The sequence below is a fragment of the Drosophila erecta genome, unplaced genomic scaffold, assembly GCF_003286155.1.
Source record: "Drosophila erecta strain 14021-0224.00,06,07 unplaced genomic scaffold, DereRS2 tig00000000-arrow-pilon, whole genome shotgun sequence".
NCBI lineage: Eukaryota > Metazoa > Arthropoda > Insecta > Diptera > Drosophilidae > Drosophila > Drosophila erecta.
In genome coordinates this window covers 16872339-16897637 of record NW_020825194.1, presented here as the reverse complement: position 1 = coordinate 16897637, position 25299 = coordinate 16872339, and the positions used below count along the sequence as shown (strand labels likewise).

The 25299-nt window shown below is 36.7% G+C and overlaps 2 protein-coding genes across 16 annotated transcripts in view; both read left to right on the top strand.

Moving 5' to 3' along the window:
* The window catches only part of LOC6553320 (casein kinase I), a 31465-nt gene extending 10966 nt beyond the window's left edge, over window positions 1-20499 (top strand). For 3 of the 15 annotated variants that reach the window (XM_026983272.1, XM_026983256.1, XM_026983265.1), the window contains exons 3-12: window positions 5448-5656; window positions 8493-8603; window positions 9765-9931; window positions 12483-12597; window positions 12657-12925; window positions 12996-13166; window positions 14869-14949; window positions 16008-16106; window positions 17707-17813; window positions 18393-18854. In XM_026983272.1, the coding sequence (XP_026839073.1) occupies window positions 5545-5656; window positions 8493-8603; window positions 9765-9931; window positions 12483-12597; window positions 12657-12925; window positions 12996-13166; window positions 14869-14949; window positions 16008-16106; window positions 17707-17813; window positions 18393-18462 (1302 nt within the window). In that variant the 5' untranslated portion in view covers window positions 5448-5544 and the 3' untranslated portion in view covers window positions 18463-18854. Of the gene's footprint in view, window positions 1-5086; window positions 5166-5447; window positions 5657-8492; window positions 8604-9764; window positions 9932-11470; window positions 11623-12482; window positions 12598-12656; window positions 12926-12995; window positions 13167-13278; window positions 13763-14868; window positions 14950-16007; window positions 16107-17706; window positions 17814-18392 lie in introns of those variants that run through there. The other 12 variants (XM_026983241.1, XM_026983222.1, XM_026983248.1 and 9 more) reach the window with 12 other exon arrangements.
* Window positions 20500-22269: 1770 nt separating this feature from the next.
* On the top strand, window positions 22270-25246 carry LOC6553321 (zinc transporter ZIP1). Its single transcript, XM_001980129.3, has 2 exons — window positions 22270-23996; window positions 24874-25246. The coding sequence occupies exons 1-2, from the start codon at window positions 22766-22768 to the stop codon at window positions 25125-25127; spliced, it is 1485 nt and encodes a 494-aa protein (XP_001980165.1). The 5' UTR covers window positions 22270-22765; the 3' UTR covers window positions 25128-25246.
* The last annotated feature ends 53 nt before the right edge of the window (window positions 25247-25299 follow it).

Sequence of the window (25299 nt, the reverse complement as noted above, 5' to 3'; positions counted from 1 at the left end):
TCATATTCAATGTTAATCTAACATGCAAAGGTCAATCGGCCATTGAGGCGCCCCCATACATACATTCACATATCCACTCACACACACTCAAACGTAACGGGCATCATTGTGCAATTTCTGTTAGAGGCTGTGGCGCTGATAGACTACGTCGTCAATGGAATTGTTGTCTGTGCTTTGGAAGTGGAAGTGGGATGGGTGACGTGCTAGCCCAGCCATAAAGTGGACGTCGTAGGGGGGTACATTGGCAAATAAAAAATTAAACAAGAATGCCTACTTCGGCAAGCCGAAGCTTGTATACCCTTAGTGTAATTAAATTTTTTTAAAAAATCGTTTCATACCGAATAAGATCAAATACACTAGAAATACCTTCAAATAGACTTATAAATCATCTGTAACAAAATGAAGTCTTTTGAACAAGTGTGATGAATATCGCTTTAAAACTAATAGACTAGCGTAAAAAGAGGCGGACCGACAAACGGACGTGGCTAAATCGACTCGGCTGTTAATACTAATTTAGAATATTCTCTGCAATTAATCAAACACAAGAACATAATTTTTTTTCTTTTTTTTTATTTCACTCGCTTGACTCCAGTTTGAGAAACTATAACGATTTCCATAGACAGATAATTGTTTATGCCCATCGCAGATGCGGAGCTCTGACTTACAGAATTAATTAATTCCGTGATGCCGCCCACTGTGCAAGGTGCAGTGGAGCCTGCATATCTTTTCATCCGCCTCTACTTTCATCTCTTTCACGCTTTTACTGCCTCCTCTTTTGGGTTGACCTCCCATTTCTAGATGTGCAGCGCCTTTTTCCCACTCTCCTTTTACACTTGTCACTCGTTCATTACAACTCGCTATTGTCTGACGTCGCTGCTAATCAAGGCGCGCTTATCTAGCAAACGTTACTGTGTGTGTAAGTGTGTAGGCTCTCGAGTGGTTTGGCTCTGTGTGTATGTGCAAGGCTCTCGCGCTCTCCGCTTATCAGTGTGATAGGTCATTTGGTGTGATGCATGGGGGGAAAGGCAGAGGAGAGACCTAGAAGAAGAAAGCGCCACTGTGTGCGCTCATTTATGCTATGCGAATATATGCGAATGCAGCAATTGTTAGTTTTAGTTGTATTTGTTTTGCCACTTTGCCTTTCAAATCGTCAAATGCCAATGAAAATAGATATTGACATGTTACGCTATGTCGTTATGCTGGGCGTTATAGCAATTCAATTAGGACTTAATTTCCAACAACAAAAATCACATTAATAACAACAAGCTGAATCGCTTTGTAGTATATTGTCAATTGAGCTGACTTATCCACATCGGCATTTAATGTACACTTCCAATATTATTTGATAAATGTTTCAGATAGAAGCAGTAAAATTGGCTATTGGAGAAACTTGACTCGACTGCCAAATTAGTATTGGCTGCAACAGAATGTGATTGGAAAATTAGATGCTAATTGTTTTAGATATTACTAATTGAGCTATTTTTTTTAATAGCAAACGATTCGAGCTTTCAAATTAAACTATTAGTAATAATACTTCTTTGAAAACTGAAATATAAATCAGAGTGAAAAACTTTTTTTCTATCTAAATATAAATATAATATCCAACGTCATTCCCGTTTCAGATGTTTTGCACGTTATCCTTTAATTGATTTGCATAATTGAAATTGTTTGTTTTTATAATTATAATTATAATTATAATTATAATTAACAACAAATATATTGCAATGCACTTGAAGAGGAAAAGAGTGAAATACAAACGGCTCACAAATCTCCAGGAAACACACTTATCTGTCGATTTTCCTTATCATTTGTTTATTTTTAAGCGCCATTTAATTGCTTATGTAATTTCCCTCTTTTTTGGTGAACTCCTATGGGTTTTGTGGGGCTTCCTGAAAAAGTGGGATTTTCTTTGCTTTAATTAAATTTGCAATTATGTGAGTTAGTCACAGTTTAGAAGTCACTGTGTCACCTTTCCAATCAATATTCCAATTAGGTGGAATTCTTTTGCGGTTTCATCTTGCTGCTTCTTGCAGGAATACACAGTAACAAAGGCAAACCTATATTAAATTCTTTATATTTTATATTAGTTTAATATATATTTAATAATTAAATTTTAGAGTTAAATATAGTGGCTTAAATACATATTAATAATTCCGCATTCAAATGTGTTTTAAACTGGTAGAACAAAAAAATGTCTTTTTGGTGTGTATAGTGATTGTTGTGGGATTCTAATTGGGATTTTCCGCTTTTTGCGGTTTCTACTATTGCCGTCGTCATCGCCAGTTCTCTGTTTTTCCTATTCGCTGTCCTCTGGTCTAATTTTCTCCTTTCCTTGCCCTTCATTTTTATATTCGGATTGGTGTTCAATTTACACTTGATTTATTTATGAGCCACACATAGGTACAGATAAATTCGTCTTGCACACACACACATGGTTTTCTGTGTGGTAGTATTGGTGAGTGAGTTTGGGCAACCCACCTTGTGCATAATTGTATTTATAGCGCTCGGTTTATTTTTATATATCGATTTTGTTTTTCCCTGCCTCCAAACGCAAAAAACAAAACAAGGAATATCATGAACATGTTTGTTCGTTTTTATTTTCTCAATTACTTTTCTTACGGATAATTATTACGGGTTTATTCTCGTTACTGAAGAAACCTATTTGATTTTGCAACAAGTGTTAATTTGTTAATGCGAATGTTAGGTCACATCGTGTTATTACACAGAAATGCGAACTTTCCCTACAAAATTTCATCAAATGAAATCATCATCAAATAAATCGTTTAAAACAATTTCCTTTTGAGTCTTTAAAAAATTAGACACATTGACGAATTTGAATAACTGCCATTAACAATCTTGAAAAATGTTCAAACTTGTATACATAAATTCAATAATCGGTTGCTCACTGAGCGTGTTTGCTTATTAACCCATGGCCTTTCGGAAATCTCTCGTAAATACCCAGGTGCAATATCCACCAAAGAGGCTTTGTTACATTCTGATTAACAAAAAAAGAACCAGGTTATCTTTAAGAACAACCGGGAGCGACAAAGTGCGAACCCGTTTTCATACCAGGCCAAAAGCAAAACTCGTAGAAAGCCAAGAAACCAAACCGACACCAAAAAGTAATACAAAAAAAGAAGAAAAAACTTTACGCGGAGTCCAAGCAAATACAAATGGTTTTATGTGGGGAGCCAGAAACACCGAAGAAGTAGAGTCAAACGGAGATCGATCGGTGGACATTCAGCCATTTATACGTTAATTCCCGTCCATATGTACACAGAGAAACATATACTGGTGTGTGTATGAACCAGTTTTACCCCCAGGATATTAAGCCATAATACACTCAAAGCAATAACAAGAAAAGCATGAAAAATGAGACTTGCCGAGGAAATGAAATACTCTATGAAAGTCAACCAACTAGAAATACCAGACCAATTAGCTATTGATAGATGAAATACGTTTTGTTTTCATTTTACAGTGAAATGATTCATGAAAAACTATTGCAGCGATTAAATACTCAAATGCTATATTAGATTCTATTGAACAAGATCTTGATCAGCATTATTTAAGCTTTGAGGCTTAGATAATCTTCTGATCGATTTATTTAAGAGCCTTTTCTTTAACTTGACCAACATAAGCAACCTTGTGGTGGACGATTTCTGTAGCGTGCATTGGCAAGTGTCCAGTTCTACTATTTTGAGATGAGGTGATGGCAGGAGATAAAAAAGGAAGTTGAAGTCGGGGTTGAACTCGAACTTGTTTCTGATTCATTTCGTTGCCTGCTCAATCGGCTCTGCTTTTGCCCACAGCAATTTAATCTTTAATTGTTATCGGCAGTTTTTAGTCTTTGTGATTTCTTTTTACAGCACCGACTAACGGTACAATTATCGGTTGTGTATATGTTGTTATGCCCTGGCGAAAAAAACTAGTGGGTAGATAACATTTTCCGACTCCCGTTCGCAGCTGGCAAGCAATCGAAGACCGACAGGCAGACTGATATTAGATGAAAGTAGAAATTAAGGCAAAGCGTGGGGAAAAGGGGGGTTAACGCGACCGCAGAACGAGTGGGAATACCTAATTATTTCCTGTTAATCGTCTTGGGCGGATGGTAACCAATCCACCAGTTATGTGATCAGCGTTATTAACTTAAATATCGGTTGAGCAGACGTTGTAACTTTAAATTAAAAAAGTCTCATATTTACTTTGAAGATCCAGTATTGCGATTGGTAATTGGTGTTTTTAAATGATTAGAATTACGTATATTGAGCAACTAAAGTTATTTGGGAAGTCTTCTGACCCATTGATTCATTAACAAAATACCTAATTTTCTTACTAAGAAGTGTAATAGCACCTGGTTTTTCTTTATTCTTTGTAGACATAATATTTTCCCGTAATATATATCCCGTCCGTCTTATTTGTCACATTGGGCTCCATTTTCGGGTGACTCGTTTTACATTATCTTTGTTAAACGAGCCTCGCATTTACAGAAGACCACGTGTTACCCTTAACTTAATTAAGCAACTGCAGCCTAGTTGAAGTACGGATTAACCGGACGACATTGAACTAAATCTTACAACAATGGGAAAATGTAAAATCTTACTTGGGCCACACCCACCAGAGCTGCAACAAAGCAAAACCTTTTGTCTTAATCAAACATATTTCCCTTGTCTGGCCATGAGTCACTCCACTACAATCCACTCGACTCGACTGGAGTCGATTCGAATTCTCTGCCCTAACTCTGTCCATTAATGGTTAAGCCTGAGTGAGCTCTCCGGACATGTGGCCATAACCAGCTAGTTCTCTATTCCCTCTTCCAAGAGCTTTGGTAAACAGAAACTTACCTGGCCTACACAACTCGATTTGAATCGATTTTTGTTGCCTGTGCAGGGCCACTTGAAAATGCAAAAAGTTTCTGTGTCATTGTCCTGGGTTATTTCTTACTGTTCTTACTAAGACAAGAATAAAATCTTATTTATCAGTCGATAGTAACGCCCACCTATAACAATAACAATATCTGTTTCGGTCGAGCATGTTTTTGAACTTTACTGCTTTGATATCCGTATGTCAATAGTTTAGATCCTGTATACCCGGGGCTTTTTGGTCTTTCAAAATTTAATGTTGCGTAAATATTTATCCATACAAAAAACTTATATCAAGGAGGAAGAGTACGTACTAATACCGTAGTTCCAAGTATATTTTAACCTTACTGTACCAGAGAATATAGTGAATCAAGAACTAATTGCTGCTGGTTTTTAAGTATTTAAGTATCGTGACATTTGGAGTTGGGCACACTAGTACTTAAAAGTTGCCCGACTTTAAGCATTTGTTGCTAAGGAGCCTTAAAGCAGACATCAGGTGGCTGTCTGTTCGAGTCTGCAGCCCTGTAAAATGTTTAATTTTATTGCAATCACTTGTTACTAATCGATTTCCGTTTTCTTTCCTTGCAGTGGCGGTGGCCCACAATCGACAACTGCCGGTCCATCCGCTGGTAATGTGGCAAATGCCACCACAGCCCTAGCCGGTGGTAAGAGCTCAAGCAATAACATGTATTCCACCCGCCAATCTGTAAGCACCACAACCGGTGTTCTTATGGTCGGACCAAATTTTCGTGTCGGTAAAAAAATTGGCTGTGGTAATTTTGGCGAATTGCGTTTAGGTAAGTCTAAGTTAATTATTCATTCGATAATCAATCATTATTTTTTTATGCAACTCTTGTCCGGACTTTTTCAAATGGTTTTCTGGGAATATGATGATATTAGGTGCAGTACATATCGAGATTTATAAAGAAAGATTATTAAGAAATATTCGATTAAAATATCGTATGCTAATCGTTTAAAATTTCGTTCATTTCATTTATTTTCACTTTCTTTTAAAACAGTTCAAAAATCATTTGAAATACCAGACGAGGATTCGAAATTCATTACGTTTGAGAAAAGACTTCCACACTTAAATCATTCGAAAATGTTTTTTACAATTCAAAGCCATACTGCGTACCGTCCGCCACCCCATTGACATATTCCCTCCCACAATTTTTGCCTGTTGGCATGCAAATAATGTCGCGTTTGGGACCTTCGGTGTTTTATTTTTCTTGCACCTTTTTTTCGTTGGCTACTTCCTTTCGACGGGCATTCCTTTCCAGGTCTGTTAACCACAATGGGAACAGTGGTTCCCCGCTCCTTTTCACTGGCGGCGAAGAGTGTACAATACAACACAAAATGCCATTCCATTCCGCCATCTGTTTTCTTGGCATCATCGTCGTTGTCGTCATTTTGGCTTTGTTTGCTAAATGCGCTTTTATAAAGTTGTTTCATACTGGGCCCGCCCCTCCGGCCGTTGTTTATTTTTTTGGGGCCTTCCACTTCCTTTTGTGCACTTGTTGTCACATTGCCAACAGGTAGTACTATAACGTCTAGCTAATTCTTTAGTGGGCTGTGTCGCTAAAACTGTAATTATCACGAGGTCTCCTCTCCTCAGACTTCGCGGGCTGTCTCTTTCTCAGCCATTCGTTGTCTCTTTCCGACGGTCTGAGCCATGCTTATTCTTTGTTTCCACCTCAGCATCTCGAGACTTTGTTGCATTTGTTTTATGGGGTTATTGTATGACTCATTAGGCCAAAGCGTTGACAAAAGGCAAAAATATTCGCAAACAATCGCTTGATAGCTGTGTTTAATTGCCTTTTAAAATTATGCTAATCTCACAGTTTGAAATGTACTGGTTGCTTATTTTCAATTAAAATTGAATTCGTTTCTATGACGTCGCACAGCCCATTTCGTTTTGCTTATGATATCATTTTTATTAATTGTGCTTGTTTTTCTAATTTATTTTGCTATTAAATAAGTTTAGTGCTGACGTTTAAATAAAAGCGAAATGTTTGGGTAATTTTCTCCTACTATGCAATCCAAATGTCATAATTTTGTTTTAGTTTTTAGAAGGCCCGTTTCTTTTAGGATTTTTGTAATTATTATAATAATAATATAAATAAATAATAATTATAAATTTGATAATTATTATTTGTTGTATTTCATGTGGAAAAGCAGAACGTTGACCAACCTAAATACATTTCTGCCCATTTTCTTGGCTCATTTTTATGGCCGCCTTGCGTGGGCGTTTCTCATATAATTTGAGAACTGTCGCTTTATTTTTGTTAAGCATAGCACGCCCTTTATAAAAATTAGTTTTTCTCTCATTGTTTAAGTTTCTGTGACCGAGCTGTTTTATTATTTACTTCAACGAATCTCTCTAGGTTTATTTTCCATTTTTTTGCTGTATTTTTTATATTGCGTTAGGTCACGGTATGTGTTGATGTGTTGATGTACCGGTTGGCTATAGGGGTTTCAGATTTGCGGGTACACAATTGTATTTAACGATCGCGAATCTGAATAGGCCTTTGATTAATTGAATGCAATTTACAATAGCGCCCAAAAAAGAGACATCTGCCATTTGCTGTGCACAATTTCAAAAGAGATTTAAAATTGTTTTCGATCGACCACAAATTTTTCTTTTGTCCTCGTAGACAAAAAAATTTCCAGACCAACAAATTGTTCATTTTGCATTTTTGACTTTTTGCCCGCATGTTGGTGTGTTCTAGTGTTCTAAGAATTCAGCAAACCAAACACTTTTTAAGGGGCCAGGCGGGCAAAGGGTACTTTCTAGCATGTCATTGAAATCATGCGGCTTCCTATCGCCGATTTTGTTGTATCTATATACGTTTGTGTGTGCGACGACTTTATCATCAGCGTTTCAATGTTCTGTCTGTTGATAAGCAATGTCTGTCTCACCCATCCACTCACCCACCAAACTCATAAAAGGAAAACCCAAGCCACCCACACATTCTTATTCGGCTCTCTCACCGACTTTCTCATGACATAATTTCGCACATGAGCGCACTGCTCGTTGTTGACATTTTCTCTCAGCTTCTGTCTGAGGCTCCGTCATATCGTGGTATCTAAAATGCAATTCTGGAATTATATGCGACCTTGTTCTTAATTCCGCTTCCGGACGATTTGTTTTAATTTCATACTATAATACGTATAGTTTGGAAGGGCTCTTAATCAGACTGGAAAAATATACTTACTTATTAATTTTATAATAGTTTACAATTTAACAAAGTACAAAATGGTCATAGTTTTTAAATAAATCGTCTGAATATAGAAACTGGGGCTGAGAACAATGGGACTGTAATATAATATTGCTTGTATTTCTTACTATTGTTTTTCCCCCATTTGGCTAGGTCGTCGAATGTGTTGCTTTGGTGGTGGTGTTGGAGGGCGAAATGGGCGTGGCACTACTGACAACGGTGGGGCAGGTAAACGCGTTGAATGCATGTGATTGGCGATAGTCTTAGGCATGAAAAGCCACATGTGCGTACAAGTCTTTTCTGTTCTTATTTGGCATTCATGTATTGGAGTTGAAGATTTGAAATTAATGTTGTATTTTATTTTAAAACGTACTTCACCGAAATATAACTAATGGCAAATTTTTTTCTTTTTCAGGCAAAAATCTTTACAACAATGAACATGTAGCAATAAAAATGGAGCCAATGAAGTCAAAGGCTCCGCAACTACACTTAGAGTATAGGTTTTATAAACTATTAGGATCACATGGTATGTAATCTATCGCTTTATAACTCTGTAGTTTGTTCTACGATCCAAACCATAACTTTTCCCAAAGCTGTCGTCCCACTTAACACTAACGAATAAACTAACAACCAATGTCCAAATTCCTCTGTAGGGAATAAAAATCAAATTGCTCTGAAGACATGATTATCCCTGTCACACTTTATCTCCTTTCCTCCCCGTATCTTTTACTAACCAATTAATATTACTGAAAGTAAAGTTTTGCACCGTTACCACCATTTTATTAGATTCATATGTAAACGAATATACTTATAATTTTTGTAAAACACTTCTGGTACCTCGCTAGTGGTAAACGCACTGCGAAGAAATAATACGACGAAAAGAAAAAACATGAATAGATTTTCTCAAGCATATTTTCGGAGGTCGGTTGGTGCGTGAAGTGAAATTTTTAAAAATTATTAAAAAACAAAAACTGTAAAAACACCACGTCCATGTCCATTGTATTTCTGTAGTAAAACAGCTCAGGCTACAACTGAAACTACTATTATAACCGCCAATGTAAAACAGCTCGAAAATCACTTTAGAGGCAAACCAAATCTCTATACATCTGTCCTACTATATATATATATATATATATATATGTATATACATATATGTATTATGTATATATACATATACATATGTAGATTTCTCAACTATTGCCCAACTTTTTATTAATAATAGTTTTTTTTGTTCGAAATTCTTTTGTGTTGCTTAATCTTATTTGTTGTTTATTTAAATATATTTCTCTCTGTTCCTCTATTATTCATCAACTACTACAACACCAAATATTTGCTATGAATTCTTGAACAAAACACCGTTAAATTGAAACTTAAACCCGAATCCGAATCATGCGCTGCTCTCTATCTATCTATATATTTCTCCCCGTGTCTGCTGCAATCTACCACAACATTACAACCAACTCGATTATGAACTGAATTGAACCAACCTACAACCAACCAACTACAATCAACTATTGCATAATACATTGTGATGCCGTGTTGCTATAAATATTGCTATGAACCAACCAACCCCTCACCAACATCCCCACTACTAAATTGGACCCCAAATCGGAATTGGAATGGAATTTTGTCTGATCCTGAACGCAATACAAATAAATGCGACATCGAAATCTATATCGAAATGCAGCCGATAACGCCCCAGATGGCATACCACGCATTTATCATTTGGGCACTTGCGGTGGCCGTTACAATGCCATGGTTTTAGAGTTATTGGGATTATCATTAGAAGATCTCTTCAATATTTGCGCCCGTAAATTTTCACTTAAGACTGTATTGATGATAGCGAAACAACTTGTAAGTGTGGCATCCACCAAGAATGAAAAAAAAACAACACCAAAAAGGTGTAGACGAAAGTAAAGCGGTTTTCACTTGATTTCCAAAAAAATAATAATAATATTGTGTGGGGATAACAATTTGCTATTCCAGTAAAATAATGAACTCTTCGATTTTTAAAACAATGCTGACTTTACGTATTTCCTTCCCTCGTAAAACTCATTTCCAGAAAATTAAAAGTAATATTCGCATTTTTAGTGTCCTGTATAACAGTCATATCTAGTGAAATCCGCCAGCATCTCGTCCATGAACCAATTTCTTTTCGTTTGGAATCAAAAGTGTCTCAACGGCTAAAATATAGGTTTCATTTTTGTTTTCTTGATTTAGTATGTTTTAGAGTCTGCAATGAACGTTAGTCAACTTTTTAGTTTACTGTAGATAAGTTGAAAATGTAGTAAAGGTAATAATACTTTTATGTTTCAACTTTCAATATCGTTAAACGGATCTGCAAAAAACTTATAACACCAAAAAGCAATCCCTTCAAAGCATGTAATGCGTCCTTTAAAAATTAATAATTTAATCAGACATTCAATTGTACATAATCCCAAGTGGAATCGTTTGTTCCGTTGTGTTCTCAAGCTTAAAACAACTGAAATTAAGTTATTAATATAACAATTTCGTTGTTGAACTTGTTAATACACACTTAATTTTTAATTTTTTTATTTATCAAAACTGACTTTTGTAGTCTCTCTTTTTTCTTTGACAAAAAAAGTGCAATGTATATAATTTAACCAAAACTACTAACACAGTTGCAAAAAGATCTATCGAACTGTTTATCGGAATTCAGAGAATCTCAAAAACTGTTATACACACCACACACCGCCATGGAAACAATTCTAGTTTTAAGATTATTTGTAAGCACACACAAAACTCTGTTATATCCGAGTTGAAGTTTCTACTGGTTAGGTCAAATCAAGTTCGGAGGAGGATGAGTTGGTAGGTGAGTTCCCTTCTCCAGCAGTCATTTCCTTGTGTATATGCTTCGAGAATCTCTATTTTTGTTGTTCTTGTTGTGTTTAGCACAGTTGCCCGAATAAGAATTTATACTTTCGCTCGATCTCTGTCAAATGAAAAGTGGTAATATCGTAAGACGCGCTACACTAACCTCCAGAACATGAGCCAAATCCATCGCTCTTTACACATCACTCTCCCATTCTATCTCTTTCCTTTTCGTTGTGCCCGAACCGTCAAATTAATTAAAATGCAGCTTAAGAGAACAAGAACTTGTTATAAAAAAAATTCTATTTTGTATCTCATCTTTCTTTCTTCTCTCTCCCATCTCTCTTTTTATCTCTTGCTCACGAATTGTTTGCAAAAATACAACAAAAACAACAACAAACAACAAATCGATCAACCAAAAAACTTTTGTGCGCTGTCCAACACTCGAATAAATAAAAAACACTCGCTCGCTTCCTCCAAACAAAATTCTTTGTCAACCCAACCGAAAAATCGACAATAAAATCGACCAATCAATCAATTAATCGATCGATCAATCGATAGCAGAGGGTGTACCAGAAGTATATTACTTCGGCCCATGCGGCAAATACAATGCTCTTGTTATGGAGTTGCTTGGTCCATCACTTGAAGATTTATTCGATATTTGCGGCAGACGTTTCACTTTGAAGAGCGTACTTCTGATAGCTATACAATTAGTAAGTACTACCACAACAAAATCCACCAAATACAAAGTTAAACAACAAAGCATAAAACAACAGATATTGCAATCGTTTTTGCAAAAGTTTTCCTTAAGCACGCGCATAACTCTGCACATAATCACATTTACACCACTGGTAGCCGAGGTCAAAATTAACCAACACTAGTACTAAGATCAAGATCGAAACATCTTTTGTTTGTTTTGCGTGTGTGTGGGTTGGGGTGTGTATATGCGTTTTTATTAGAATTGCTTGGTTATTAGTTTATACTTTTAACTCTTTTATTTGCTATTTATTTGATATTCATTACTAACACGAAACCAATAGGTCGCTGTCTCCCTATTTCGACTCTCTCCGACTCACTCTTTCTGTCATAATTGTAGCCGCCTGGTTGAGGTTTTTTTTTGTAACTTTTTTTTGCATTCATTACGAGGCATCATTTACTAAAAATGCTTCTTTACTGAACATGATCTTATATATTAAAATAACAAAAATCAGCTAAATAGGAGGAAACAAACGTTCATTGTAATTAAAATAAATTTGCATGTACACATCAATTTGTAGCTTAACATAGATACTTCTGAGTTTCTTATATTTATGATATACCAGCGATAAATATTAAAATCCGATGCCATCAAAGAGAACAAATTTACAGTGAAAAACTTATACAGCTAGTTGAGACACTACAGATAAATGATTAAATAGATTTTTATTTTATAAATTAAATGTTAAAAAGAGCATATCATAAGAATTAAAACGCCTATAGAATGCTCTTTTAAAAATTTCATTTCATTAATAACTAATTTTCTTTTCATTATTTTCAAAAAAAAAAAACACCTATCCTGATAATACAAATATAGCTCCACCGGATCGAATATGTTCATAGTCGGCACTTAATATATAGGGATGTGAAACCAGAGAACTTTCTCATTGGCAGAACGTCAACAAAACGTGAAAAAATTATACATATAATTGGTAAGATCTTAAATGAAATCTTAAACTTACTGCAAGTTCTAACATAATATGATCAACAGATTTCGGTTTGGCCAAAGAATACATTGATTTAGATACAAATAGGCATATACCATATCGGGAGCATAAGTCCCTAACTGGAACGGCACGTTATATGTCAATCAACACGCACATGGGGCGTGAGCAGTCGCGACGCGATGATCTGGAGGCATTGGGACATATGTTTATGTATTTCTTAAGGGGTTCACTGCCGTGGCAAGGCCTAAAGGCTGATACACTCAAGGAGAGATATCAAAAAATCGGTGATACGAAACGAGCAACGCCCATCGAGGTGAAATATACCCCAGAAGTCCCTTTAATCACAATAAACCCTGAACTAACGTCCTTATTCTGATACGCAGGTGCTTTGTGATGGACATCCGGAAGAGTTTGCGACATATTTGCGTTATGTACGGCGGTTAGATTTTTTCGAAACTCCCGACTATGATTTTCTGCGAAGACTGTTTCAAGACTTATTCGATCGTAAGGGATACACCGACGAGGGCGAGTTCGACTGGACAGGGAAGACAATGGTGAGCTATATTTTCGTCTACCCCATTTAAATTACACTTTCTTACACATTAAGACTCCGAAAAAAAAACATTCCACCGATTTATAAAACTAAAACCCTAATCTAATTCATAGGAGACATAGTGAAATGCAAGCACTTAGAAATATTTAAATTGATATCCATAACGTCTCGAACATCTAAAAAAATCATGTAACCGAAAAATCATTTCCAATGATGGAACTATATCGAGCATGACATCCAAACTCGATTAACTGAGCCAACCGCCGCCACTATGAATGATTTGAATTAACCCAAAAATGAATGAAAGCCGCATGGAATTGTCGGTTTGTATGACGTTAATGTAACGAACTACTAACATGGCAGAATCCTAGTTTTCGCGCTATCGGTTTTCCGTTACCTGCCGCTGTTGCACAGAAGATTGGGCTCAGTTTGTTCTTAGTTTGATTCCTATTGCCAACGACATATGTTTTCTTTCGCTGCCTTCAATGAATTGACCGAAATATATATTTTTATAAAGAGCCCCTACCCACATCCAAAATAGAATCTTAAATTAATGCGCAATATAAACAGTAAAGACCTACAATCAATTCCGAAAAATGCTGTTTTAATATTTAAAAGTGTTTCCCCCGAGATTTAGCGGTATTGGTATTAAAGAACTCTCATGTTTCGATTTTAAGACCAAGGAACAGCTGGAGCAAATGAAGGTCATAAAGAATGCACCGCCATCGCATTTGGCCAAAAATAAATCTGACAAGGTACAAAAAAGAAACACAAATGTCGAAATATACACGGTGTGTCCCAAAAGTAACCGAACTTTTTGGATATAAAATAAAATACACATTATATTATCTTTGAAAGTTATTATTTATTCAAAATAGGTTCCATTTGACTCAACACAACATTTGGAACGATCAACCAGCGCATGCATAGAATTTTTTAAGTCATTTATAGATTCCTTCACATTTTTGGTCTTGTGAGGTGGTGCATTATCGTGCAATAAAAACAGCTGTTTTGCTGCTGGATATTCTGGTCTAATACGACCGATTCTTTTCCACAAACGATGTAAAACGCCTAAATAGTATTCTCCATTAACAGTTTGACCTTCTGGAACAAATTCCTTGTGGACAATACCCTTCGAATCATAAAAAGTAATCAACCATTAGCACACATTTGAACCATTAGCACACTTTTGGTTTTATTGAAATGGCTGTCACTTTTACATCTGTAGATCTGACTTACATGAAGCTAGGTGCGTTTGAAAGAGGATGAATGTATCTTTTTATGGTTGCGAATTTTCAATATATGGTGCTGTATGTTGTATGATTTAAATATAAAGTTCGGGTTTTTTTGGGAGCCACCGTGTATCTTTGAAGTCTAAAGCTAAAACAGTGCTGCATAGTTATGTATGACGCTCGATCACTTTCAGTGTTGGTCAATGCTTGGTCTCAGTGTGTAAGCTCGTTGCTTTAGGTGGTTAAGCTATCGTATGTTAAGTACAAACAATTAATGAGACTAACTTAAGCAACCAATTGAAGCCATTTATAACAGCACTTTTCTTCTCTCCTTGATCTCTTCTCTTTTTTCGGTTGTCAACACCGTTTCATGTGCGTGTAACTCTGTGTTAAAAAAAAAATACTGAATCATCTATATATAAACATGTTATCAAATTTAACACATGCATTCACATCACTGACATTAAACAGTCAACGCCCGTCGGATCTCTGCAAACTGGCCATGAAGTCATCATTTCACCAAATAAAGATCGTCATAATGTTACGGCTAAGGTAATGTATATAATAACATTTTACTAAAGTAGTCCGAAAAGGAATCAAATTTGTACTCTCGATCACAGACAAAATTTAAATTGATTATTTTATATAATGTCTATAAGATAAAAACAGTTATCCTTGTTTCAACATAGCTTTAGGGAACTTTTTTCTCTTTGGTTACTCAGTTTTTTACTTCTAACATTCGTTATTCACTGCTCTTCTTTCTCTACTTATGCTCAACGCTTTTGTTTTGATCCTACTTTTCTTCCCCACACACAATATTTGATATAAAACTATAGGATGTTTCATATTTTGATTTTGATGACGAAGTTGATAATGAGAATGAAGAATATATAATACTACAGGTTAGACGTTGTAGACTTGAAAAATTTCTCTGTAATGGTTAGTGTGAATTAAAGTGCTCTTTTACTCATTTTACGCCTACATACGTCTGGTTGTAGACTACATTGCTAGGTTTATACATTCTTTGGGTTTCATTGTCTTTTTCTTAGTAAAAATATGCTAATACAAGGCTAGGATATTTGAAGAATGATTTCAAATAACTGCTTGAAATAGATGGAATATTCAGAAGCTGTTAGTAGATGCTCGACTAACCTAGTTTTAAAAATGCACAGAAATACTTCAATCGATTGGTGAACGGGATTCGTATATTTATTTCATTATAATTTGGTTAAATCTTTGCTGTTAGCTTAACCCTTGTTTACTCTATTGACATTCGCTTTTGATAGTCTGTTATATGGAATACGTTTATTTTTTTTTTTTGGTTTTATTGTAGCACATTCCTGACTTGCTTTAGTTTAACTTAGACTCACTCACCATCCCTAAATTATAAATTGCATATAATAATAGAGCTGTCTGTCTATGTTGTATAGAAATAACAACTTTTTTTAAACTTGAAATTAATTATTGAAAAAATTGCATAAATCCGTTTCTACCAATTGCTCGATCGCAAACTGAACTGAACTGTACCGAATTTAAACAAAAATAATCAAAACCAACTGTCCAAATCCTTCACCACCACTTCAACCACCACCACCATAACCCAACCACAGACAAATGCCAAAGGAGGTGTTGCTGCGTGGCCTGATGTGCCAAAGCCGGGGGCAACACTGGGCAATCTAACGCCGGCCGATCGGCATGGTTCAGTACAGGTAAGTTACGACAACCGGCCAGTGTTGTACAACAGTTTTTCTTTTTCTTCCGTTTCCGTTCCATTTTATTTCTGTTATATCGCTCGCTCGCCCGCTCAGTCTACAGTCTGCAGTCTGTATTTGTGCATACATAATCTAAACTTAGCAAACTTCAGCTCCTTGGCAAGAAATATCATACATATAAATAAAAGAGATTTGTATTCGCCTCATTACGTTATTGAATTCTTGTTCGACTGTGATTCTGTACATAATTGCCTAAATATATTTCCTATAAATATTACAACGAAACATTATCTATCGCAGACTGTTATATTTTTGGCCTTTTCAATTCTAATGTTTTCACTTGATTTACTCTACATTAGCTCAACAAGGTACTGAACAATAATCTCTCCTCCCAACATGTGTTATTTCTACTCCTCTCCACTATAGTTTATTCCACTTCCGTTACGTTTGATTTGGTTTTGCCAACACGTTTTGTTAGTTTCTTCTTCGATATTTTTCTCGGATCTTCCTTTTTTATTTTTGAACCTTGAGTTTTCCTTTTATAGAAGTGAAAATAATTGATGCCAGAGGATCCTTATAAAACTGCATGAATAACAAAGAAGAAACGTTGCCTTTCTCTAATTGTGCACGGTACTATTGCAAGTTTCAGCAGTGCATTAACCAACACTACCTAGCAGTATATGTTATTGACTGCATGCCACACAATACATTACACTACTCTAGAGAAGCATGGATCACTTTACATATCCGCAGTTGTATAAAAATTACTTCCTAGATTCGGCTGGAGGAAATTCATTTTTCATAAAGTGAAATCATTGGCATTTATTTCGAGACGGAAAGACCAATTTTCATGTATCGAATCAAATTCGAAACCGAAACACAACTTATTACAGAGATTGCCTGAAGATTCAAGCTCGGATGATGATAGCCCTTTTGATGCTTACTATGAGAAAAGCGATCCCGAAGACGACCCTAAGAAATAGGAGACCAACGAACCACCAACAATTCTACTATTCTCCCAATACCACATCGACAGCTTCTTTTAAAACTTAAACGACATTTTCCTTCGCCATAAGACAAACCCTGCCTGTTTACTTTCCTTTTAAATGGGCTTTCCAAGGTATTTGAAATATAACTTGTCTGTCCTAGTTCTCTGATCTTGTACTGTACCCATTTATCATCTAAATGTGTGATCTGCAAACGCCCTGACAATCCAGGCAATCTCCGGAATAGGCTGAGGTCTACATATTACTTGAACCTTTTCCATCTGTCAAGGGCATTGAAATTACAAAATTAAAAAATTTTCATCCGTGATCTACTTGGCTTGTAGTGCTGCCAAGATAGTCGTTGTTTGTATAACAGTTTCGTTCTGTGTAATGTCTGTACTGCCATTCCAATCGATACTTTTTAATCGACTGTACTTAAACTGATTCTTTTTTGATTAGTGATTTAAAAAAACGGTTTAAATCGTTATATTACGTATAATCACTTCTTATTGTAAATACTCGTACAATATGTTTAGTACAAAATCAAATAATAAATGGAGACTAATATTAAAATCGTATTGCTCTCCTTTTTGTTTAACTATCCTTTGCAGGTTGTGAGTTCGACGAATGGCGAACTAAATCCGGACGATCCCACGGCCGGACACTCAAACACGCCCATCACACAACAGCCGGAAGTCGAAGTGGTTGATGAAACAAAGTATGTGTTACTCAGGCGATCAATTAATCGGTATATCGATATGTAGTTTAATGATAGACGTGTTGTGGAACAGGCTGACCTTTGTATAGACAAAACATTTTGCAAAAAAAAAACTTGTTTATAGATACTCCGATATAAAACAATGGACAAGTTTAGAGGCTTGTAGGGTAATATGTACATGTAAAAGGTAATACTTTTTTTTAATTGATCGATCACCTATTAAAATTTTTCAGAACATCGTTTGGGGGTGTCTTATTTGTTTTATATGATGCTGCAATGCCAGCAGTAAAAGAAAAATAATTCGTATGTGATTTAGATTGTTCTGTTAACCAGTCTTAACGATTAAAAAACATAAGTATTTCATAGATATATCGATACATTGATTAACAGATCCACTAGATATTTAAAGAATTTTTTTGCTTTGTCGTTTTTAATGCGCAACTTCCATTTTTCGTTCTCTCTTTTTCTCTTTCTCCCCCGACCAATCCACTGCCTCTGCCTATGCCTACGTCTCCCCCTCTGAATCCGTATCCGAATCCGAATCCGTCTCGTTTCTGTCCCTTGGTTAACTGTCTCCAGTGGTTCCTTATATTCCAGATGTTGTTGTTTCTTTAAACGAAAGAAGAAGAAATCGACGCGCCAAAAATGACTAGACGGTGTACAATGTAGTCCAGAACGCGAGGCAGTCACCCTGCTGCGTGCCACTTCACATTCAAACTCACGGGATAGCGTATTGAATAATCCGAGTCAGGATTATATCCAGCAGGCAACGTCGCAGCATACGTTGCGTTATCCTCCATCCGCGTCGATGTTGACGCCAACACCAACTACAAACACACCGACACTTCCGTTGTAATTTATATAAATATAAAACCAGATGCAAAATGCAGAAAGCAACAAAAAAATATTAAACGAAACCCAACAACAAAACATAAACAAAAACAAAGCAAATGAACCCCGTACACATTAAATACACTAAAAAACAGTAAAAACAAACAAAATGAAACCAATTTTGATTAATTATTGTAATGATTGTATTTTATTATTATTTTTATTATTTACCAATTTTGCGTTTATTATATAAATTATTATAATTATTAATTATATTATTAATTAATGCTATTATAAATAAAAAAGAAAACAAAATTCAAACGTAATTCAAAACGACTAGAATCGATACGGCGACTCAAGCCAGAATCACTCACAGCCAGGGCAGCTCCTCCCGTCGGTGTCTTGTGAAGGGAAACGGAAAGAAAGCTCCCTAAAACCACTACCACTATCAATACCCCTCAGAACCCCATTGCTCTTAACTGAAGGAAACTTAAACACACAAAAACCACTTAAAGCATATTTATATATTATATACATATTAAAAGAGACAAAAACAAAACTAGTGCAGCATCATTTAATGAGAGAAAGAAGAACATATTTATACGCATCCAACAAACTTGTAAATTATAATGAAAGAAAGAAAGCGAAAATAAACATCATTTTTTAAAACTATTCAACTTAATATATGTATGTATGAAGCTACATGAAATCACCTTAGGCGTTATACGTGAACCATTGTCAGATAAATAGCCAGGCTTTAATGGTCGTATATTGAATTTAATTCACTTTTTCTACGTTCACGGAATTCGCCATTTTCTAGCAGTCTTTTTCGCTTGACTTTTATTTGGGAGTATAACCAACGCAACTGGATACTGAAAATTAATATTTTCTGAGAAATCCTAAAGTTTTACCCTAGGGGGAAAATGAAAGCGAAACTATGGAAGTCACCTTTCTGCAAACGAAAAAATATATACTTAATATAAGTATGCTTCCATGTCCAACCAAATGTTCAAAAAAAAGAAATAGAACTAATTAGATTAATGGACTTTCCATAGAAAGAAATTAAATATGGGGAAAATTAAAGTGATTTCAAAGATCAGATTGGTGGATAGACATTTGGCTAATTCAGATTCTGAAGGGGATCTATGGTTTGTGGATGTGTTGGTTTTCAGTGTCTTAAAAAGTAACACATTTTTAAGTACTTAAATGTGAGTACTTAAATTCAATTTAAAGCTTTTCACGAATATAAAGGTTTTAAAACGTCAGTATATTTTTAGTAAAAAAAAAAAAAAATACCCGTCTATTGATCAACATTTTCGCTATTTGTCTGATAATGGCTATATGTATAAAGCTATATGATGTACTAGATATACAGTATGAATCAATAGGCAGCTTGGTTTAGCTCTGTTTTGAATGCACTTTTCTATACCTAATATGTACATATATATATATATACAAGTATTTTGATATATATACACGTCTATGTATCGGATAAATCAAAATCTAGAAATCGCTTTTGTAGTCGAATTAATTTGGAGCATTTGATTTCGGATCGTTTCTTAGATAATTTCTTGGTTATGATGTGCGAAGTTAGCGGAATAAATTGTTAGGAACTTCACAAGTTTCCGCACAGATCAATCACTTGATAGGTAAATACTAATGTACTGAGCCATTTCTTTGATATTACGTGATATGAGTACTAAACTACTAAAAAAGTTGCCTGCAGCTAATACCGACTTCCCAAAAACACACATCTCCGACTCTGAACGAATTTGATTTTTCTTTACACTTCTCCATGAAACGCGAAAAGTAAAGCTAAAATCAATAAATTGTATGTGGAAAAATATATTTTAAACAAATTTTTTATACTTATTACAAATATACATATAGCGAGGAAAACAAAAATAGCATTAACTAAACAAGGACAATGCAAATTTTTCGTGTTTTTTTGCAATCTTTTAAGCATATTAAAGCAGGAAAACCATTGAAAAACAACAAATCAAATTTCAAATTTTACGTAAATAACATTGCATATACAATTAACCCAAATTTCCTGTATAGTTAAAAAACTGATTTGTATTATATATGAAATATTAAAGATACACAAACAAATTACGCTAAAATTAATATTTCTATGACGAAAATGGATTCCGAGAAACAGCAAAACCGCACTAGTTTATATAAAGTAAATTATATAAAATATACATAACTGACTTTAAATGTTGATAAACAAAACAAAAACCAAATGAAAGATAACCCATGCATTGATTAATGTATTCAAGAACGGAAATTTACATATTTACGACGCAAAAAGGACAGAGTGCGGAGCAGATAAAAGATAACAAAAAGCGTTTAATGGTTGGCAAGCAAGCAGTGCACGCAGGCCTTTTGCTATTTGCAGGTATAGCAGTTAACATTGTTAACTGCGGCAAAGCAGTTTTAACACAAAAGTAAATCGAAACAATTAATTATAATAGAGCTAAAAAATAATAAAATGAAAGCGAGAGAAGAGGTACTCAGAAATATTTTCCAACAGGAATGTTGTAGGCATTATATCGTTTGCGAACGCGAATAAAGTAAAATAACAACAAAAATATTGTGTAAAAATGGTTTATTATTAATGTATAAGTATAACAGCAAACACAAATGGTAACTTAAAAAATGTAAGCAAACCAAGAAGAAAAACAACCAACAAAAGACCGAAAAAATATGAAAATTAAAAAAAAAAACCAAAATAAATGAAAAATTATTACAAAAAGTTTGTTTTTTGCGATATCTTGATACCTGCTTAGTAAATTAATTAATTTTTTATTATATAGCAAATTAGGATAAACTAATAGGGTAGGGTGTGCAACAAAAAACAAAAGAATTAGACCAATTACAGTGTGCTTGATTATGCTAATTGATAGATCATGGGTCTCTAACAGTTAACTCACGATCTGTCCACGCTCCCATCTGGTTTTACCGACTCATCAAACGAACACGATTAAATTGCAGTTTTTGAGGAAGTCAATGTTTCAGTTGTAACCGTTATAAAAAAAAAACAATTGGTTTTAAATGGGAATCTGCGGTTTGCGTATTTTTATTTTCATAAATATGTAAGTTACTATTCACAACTAATACAACAATTTACGTGATCTTTGACAAGTTATATACAAATGAGATTTTCAGTGACATACGATTTAAGGTCGTTTTTGTAATTTCAATCAGTATGGGAAAACTATTTGTAAAATGATGATTAGAGGTGGCAACCCCGATTAGTTACATGTTAGTTAGTCATGTTAGTTACATGAGCCGGGACGCAAACCCAATCCGCAAAGCAGAGCTTTTGCTTCCGGCCATCTAGAGCGCCAAAGTAAAAGTCGCGATCCTACATATTGGCTAAGGTCAGGCGCCTTTTAATGCTGCCCAAAGTGAACGGATGCAATTACTCAATTGCTCTGGCCTTTGTGCATTGTCTGTATATGCGTATGTTTATATGTGTATATATATATTTATGCTGGGCCCAAGACAATTAGCGCTATTGCCAAATGAAACAGCGGCACACAGGTGAACGTTCGCGAGTGGGAGAGCGAGCTTTAAAAGCAGTTTTCTTGCTTCTTACCTGCTTAACTTGCTGCTCATGTCTGGTCTTCGTTAGTGGGAGAATCGGAAAGAGCGTTGGAGCATTGGAGCACGGGAGCGTCCAGCCCGCGCAAGATATTCAAGTGAACTACCAAGTCCCGACTCTGTCAGTCTGCGAGGTCGCCTCAAGCGCTCAACACCTGTGCGGAGCTAGAAAACATCAGAAACAACCTATCCAAGCCAATCGGTACTACCAAATAGCACAGGCTCTTAACTCAAACGAAGTGAAAGAAAAGTGACTGAAAAAGTGGAAAGCGGCATGCAAGTGCAGAACCCAGCCCAACCAGATGAGCCCAACCCACAACCCAGTCGATTGTGATTCAAAACGCGACACATGCTGCTGGTGCTGGAATAACAGTTTTAGCCAAGAGAGCTGCTTGTTTTCGACAACAAGTGGTCAGAGAAGAGAGCCGGAGTCCGGAGTCTTTTAGCTGGTTCGGGAGATCTGTGGAAATCCAAGTAAAATCGAAACAAAACAAACAGAAAACAAAAGCAACATGAATCAAACGCAAGTGAATAATTTCCTCAAGTGCTTCCTGCAAATCGATGAGCCGTCCAGCCGTTGGACATCACGTCACGACGGGGAGGATAACGATGATAACGACCACGATCATGATCATGATCATGATCATGACGAAGACGACGAGAGTGGCGTTCTGGTTGCGAAGGTCACAGCCATGGTGGTGCTATTCTGCGCCAGCGCAATCTGCGGATCCATTCCCTTTTTACTCAACCGCTGCTATCGCTGGACGGAAAACCAGACGAATGCGCGATCCGCCATTGTAGTGAAGTGCCTGCTGTATTTTGGAGGCGGCGTCCTGCTGGCCACCACCTTTCTCCATCTCCTGCCCGAAGTTCAGGAAGTCGTGGAGGTGCTGCAGGAGTGCGGCGTCATCGGGAAACTCACTTTTCCGCTGGCCGAGCTGCTCATGTGCTGCGGCTTCTTTCTCATGTACTTCATCGAGGAGGCAATGCACACGTATGTCCATCATCATCAGAAGGATGAGGCGGGCGCCGCCTTCGAGCGGGGTCATAGCATCCGGAACAGCCACCTGATGAAACCCACCGAAGGCAACAATACCACACCCTCTGCCCCACCGGCGCCATTGGCTGGCACCGCTGAGCTTGGAACACTCTCGGTGCAAAATCTCCTACAGAACGATCTGGAGCAGCAAAAGTTTGCCACCAAGCAACAGCAACAGGTTAATGGACACGGACACAGCCACGGGCATGGGCATGGACATAGCCATCTACCAGTCATTGCAGACGATGCCGCTGCGGGGGACATGCTGGCTTCATCCCTGCGAGGACTCTTCATTGTTTCCGCTCTTTCGCTGCACGAACTCTTTGAGGGCATGGCCATTGGCCTAGAGAGCTCCGCCAGTTCGGTGTGGTTTATGTTCGGCGCCGTTTCCGCGCACAAATTGGTCCTGGCCTTCTGCGTGGGCGTCGAGCTGATCGTGGCCAGGACTCGGATGTTACTGGCCGTTATCTATGTGGTGACCTTCGCCGTGGTTAGCCCGCTTGGCATCGGCATCGGGATTTTGATAAATCACGGCCAGGAGACATCCGGACCCAGTCTGATCTCCGCCATTCTGCAGGGATTCGCCTGTGGCACGCTCATATACGTGGTGTTCTTCGAGATACTCTCGAAAAATCGATCCGGTCTGCGCGCCTATTTGGCCCTATTTGTCGGCTTCCTTTTGATGTTTGGCCTGCAGCAGTTGAGTAAGTATAATAATTACACTTAAATAATAATTACTGGGTGCAAATCGTAGGGATCTAGTGGGAAAGAATTGCAAATTCTGTTTGCAATTCGTTTTTTGTTTTGTTTTTATAACCCTTATTTACATCCAGTGATGATTAGGGTAAGTTTTGATACTTAACTAGAAATATTGTTTTTTACAATTCAGTTCAATTACATTTACATATTAATGTATTGGCTAGACACATTAGACTTTAGAGACTCCTGCTTTAATCACCAATCCTTCAATTGCTTATAATCAGTTAGAAGGCTTAGCGGTAATTAGTACGATCGTCGCCGGGTGTGTCAGATGAGATGAGATTCTTTAACCGGAATCGATTCGGGGGAATTGGGAACAGGTTCTATATAGCTGATCCGCTGAATGCTGCGTGGTTGACCTTGTAACAGACCTTGCTGCGATTTATTTAGCATACTCAGATACAAGACGGTTTGTCAGTATGCCTAAAGTACAGGTGAAATAAAAATCCCGTTCATGCCATGAAATCATCTCGTTAAAATCAGGGGGTTGCCCAAGCAAAAAAGCACCGTGAAAACCGCATTCGAATTTGTATTGTGATGAGCACGGGATAAAAATACCGACGAGAAGTTTACGCCGCAAGTATGTATGTATATGCTCTAGGGCTAGATAAGGCAGGACAAAACGCTCATAAATCATTGCTTGGAAGTGGGTTGTTGGAAATGAACTCCATGCTACCATGACGAAAAAAATGTTTAGCAATCCAGAGCGGAGTGTGTAAATCACCATGAGCAAATAGGGTCTACTCGATAAGTATTGGCATTCCTAACTGTTCATATTGCTCAGCCCTAGATCGTATAACTAACCTTCCTTATCGCTTACAGCTTCCAGTGGTGGACATGGTCATAGCCACAGCCACAGCAGTTGCTCCTCGTCGGAACACAATCACCAAGAGATTGAGACTGAGACCAGGTCGGCATCGGGCCACACCCATGGCCACGAGCATGACCATGATCATCCACACCACCACAACCACGCTGAGGAGCTGGCCACAGTTCACAACTATGAACAGCAGCTGCAGCTCCTGCGGCAGGTGACCCAAAAACTGCTTGAAGGACACCCGAAGAAGGACGCCTAGATTGTTCTCTGCTCAGCAGAACTTTGGTATAATAATTGTATATGTATTTATGTGTATTATATATGTGTACTCTGTAAAAATAGTGAAAGGAGAAACAAAATATATATTAAGCAACTGAAGCGATTTATGGGTCAAGAGTAGTAAACGCATGAGAGAACTATAACTCTTATCT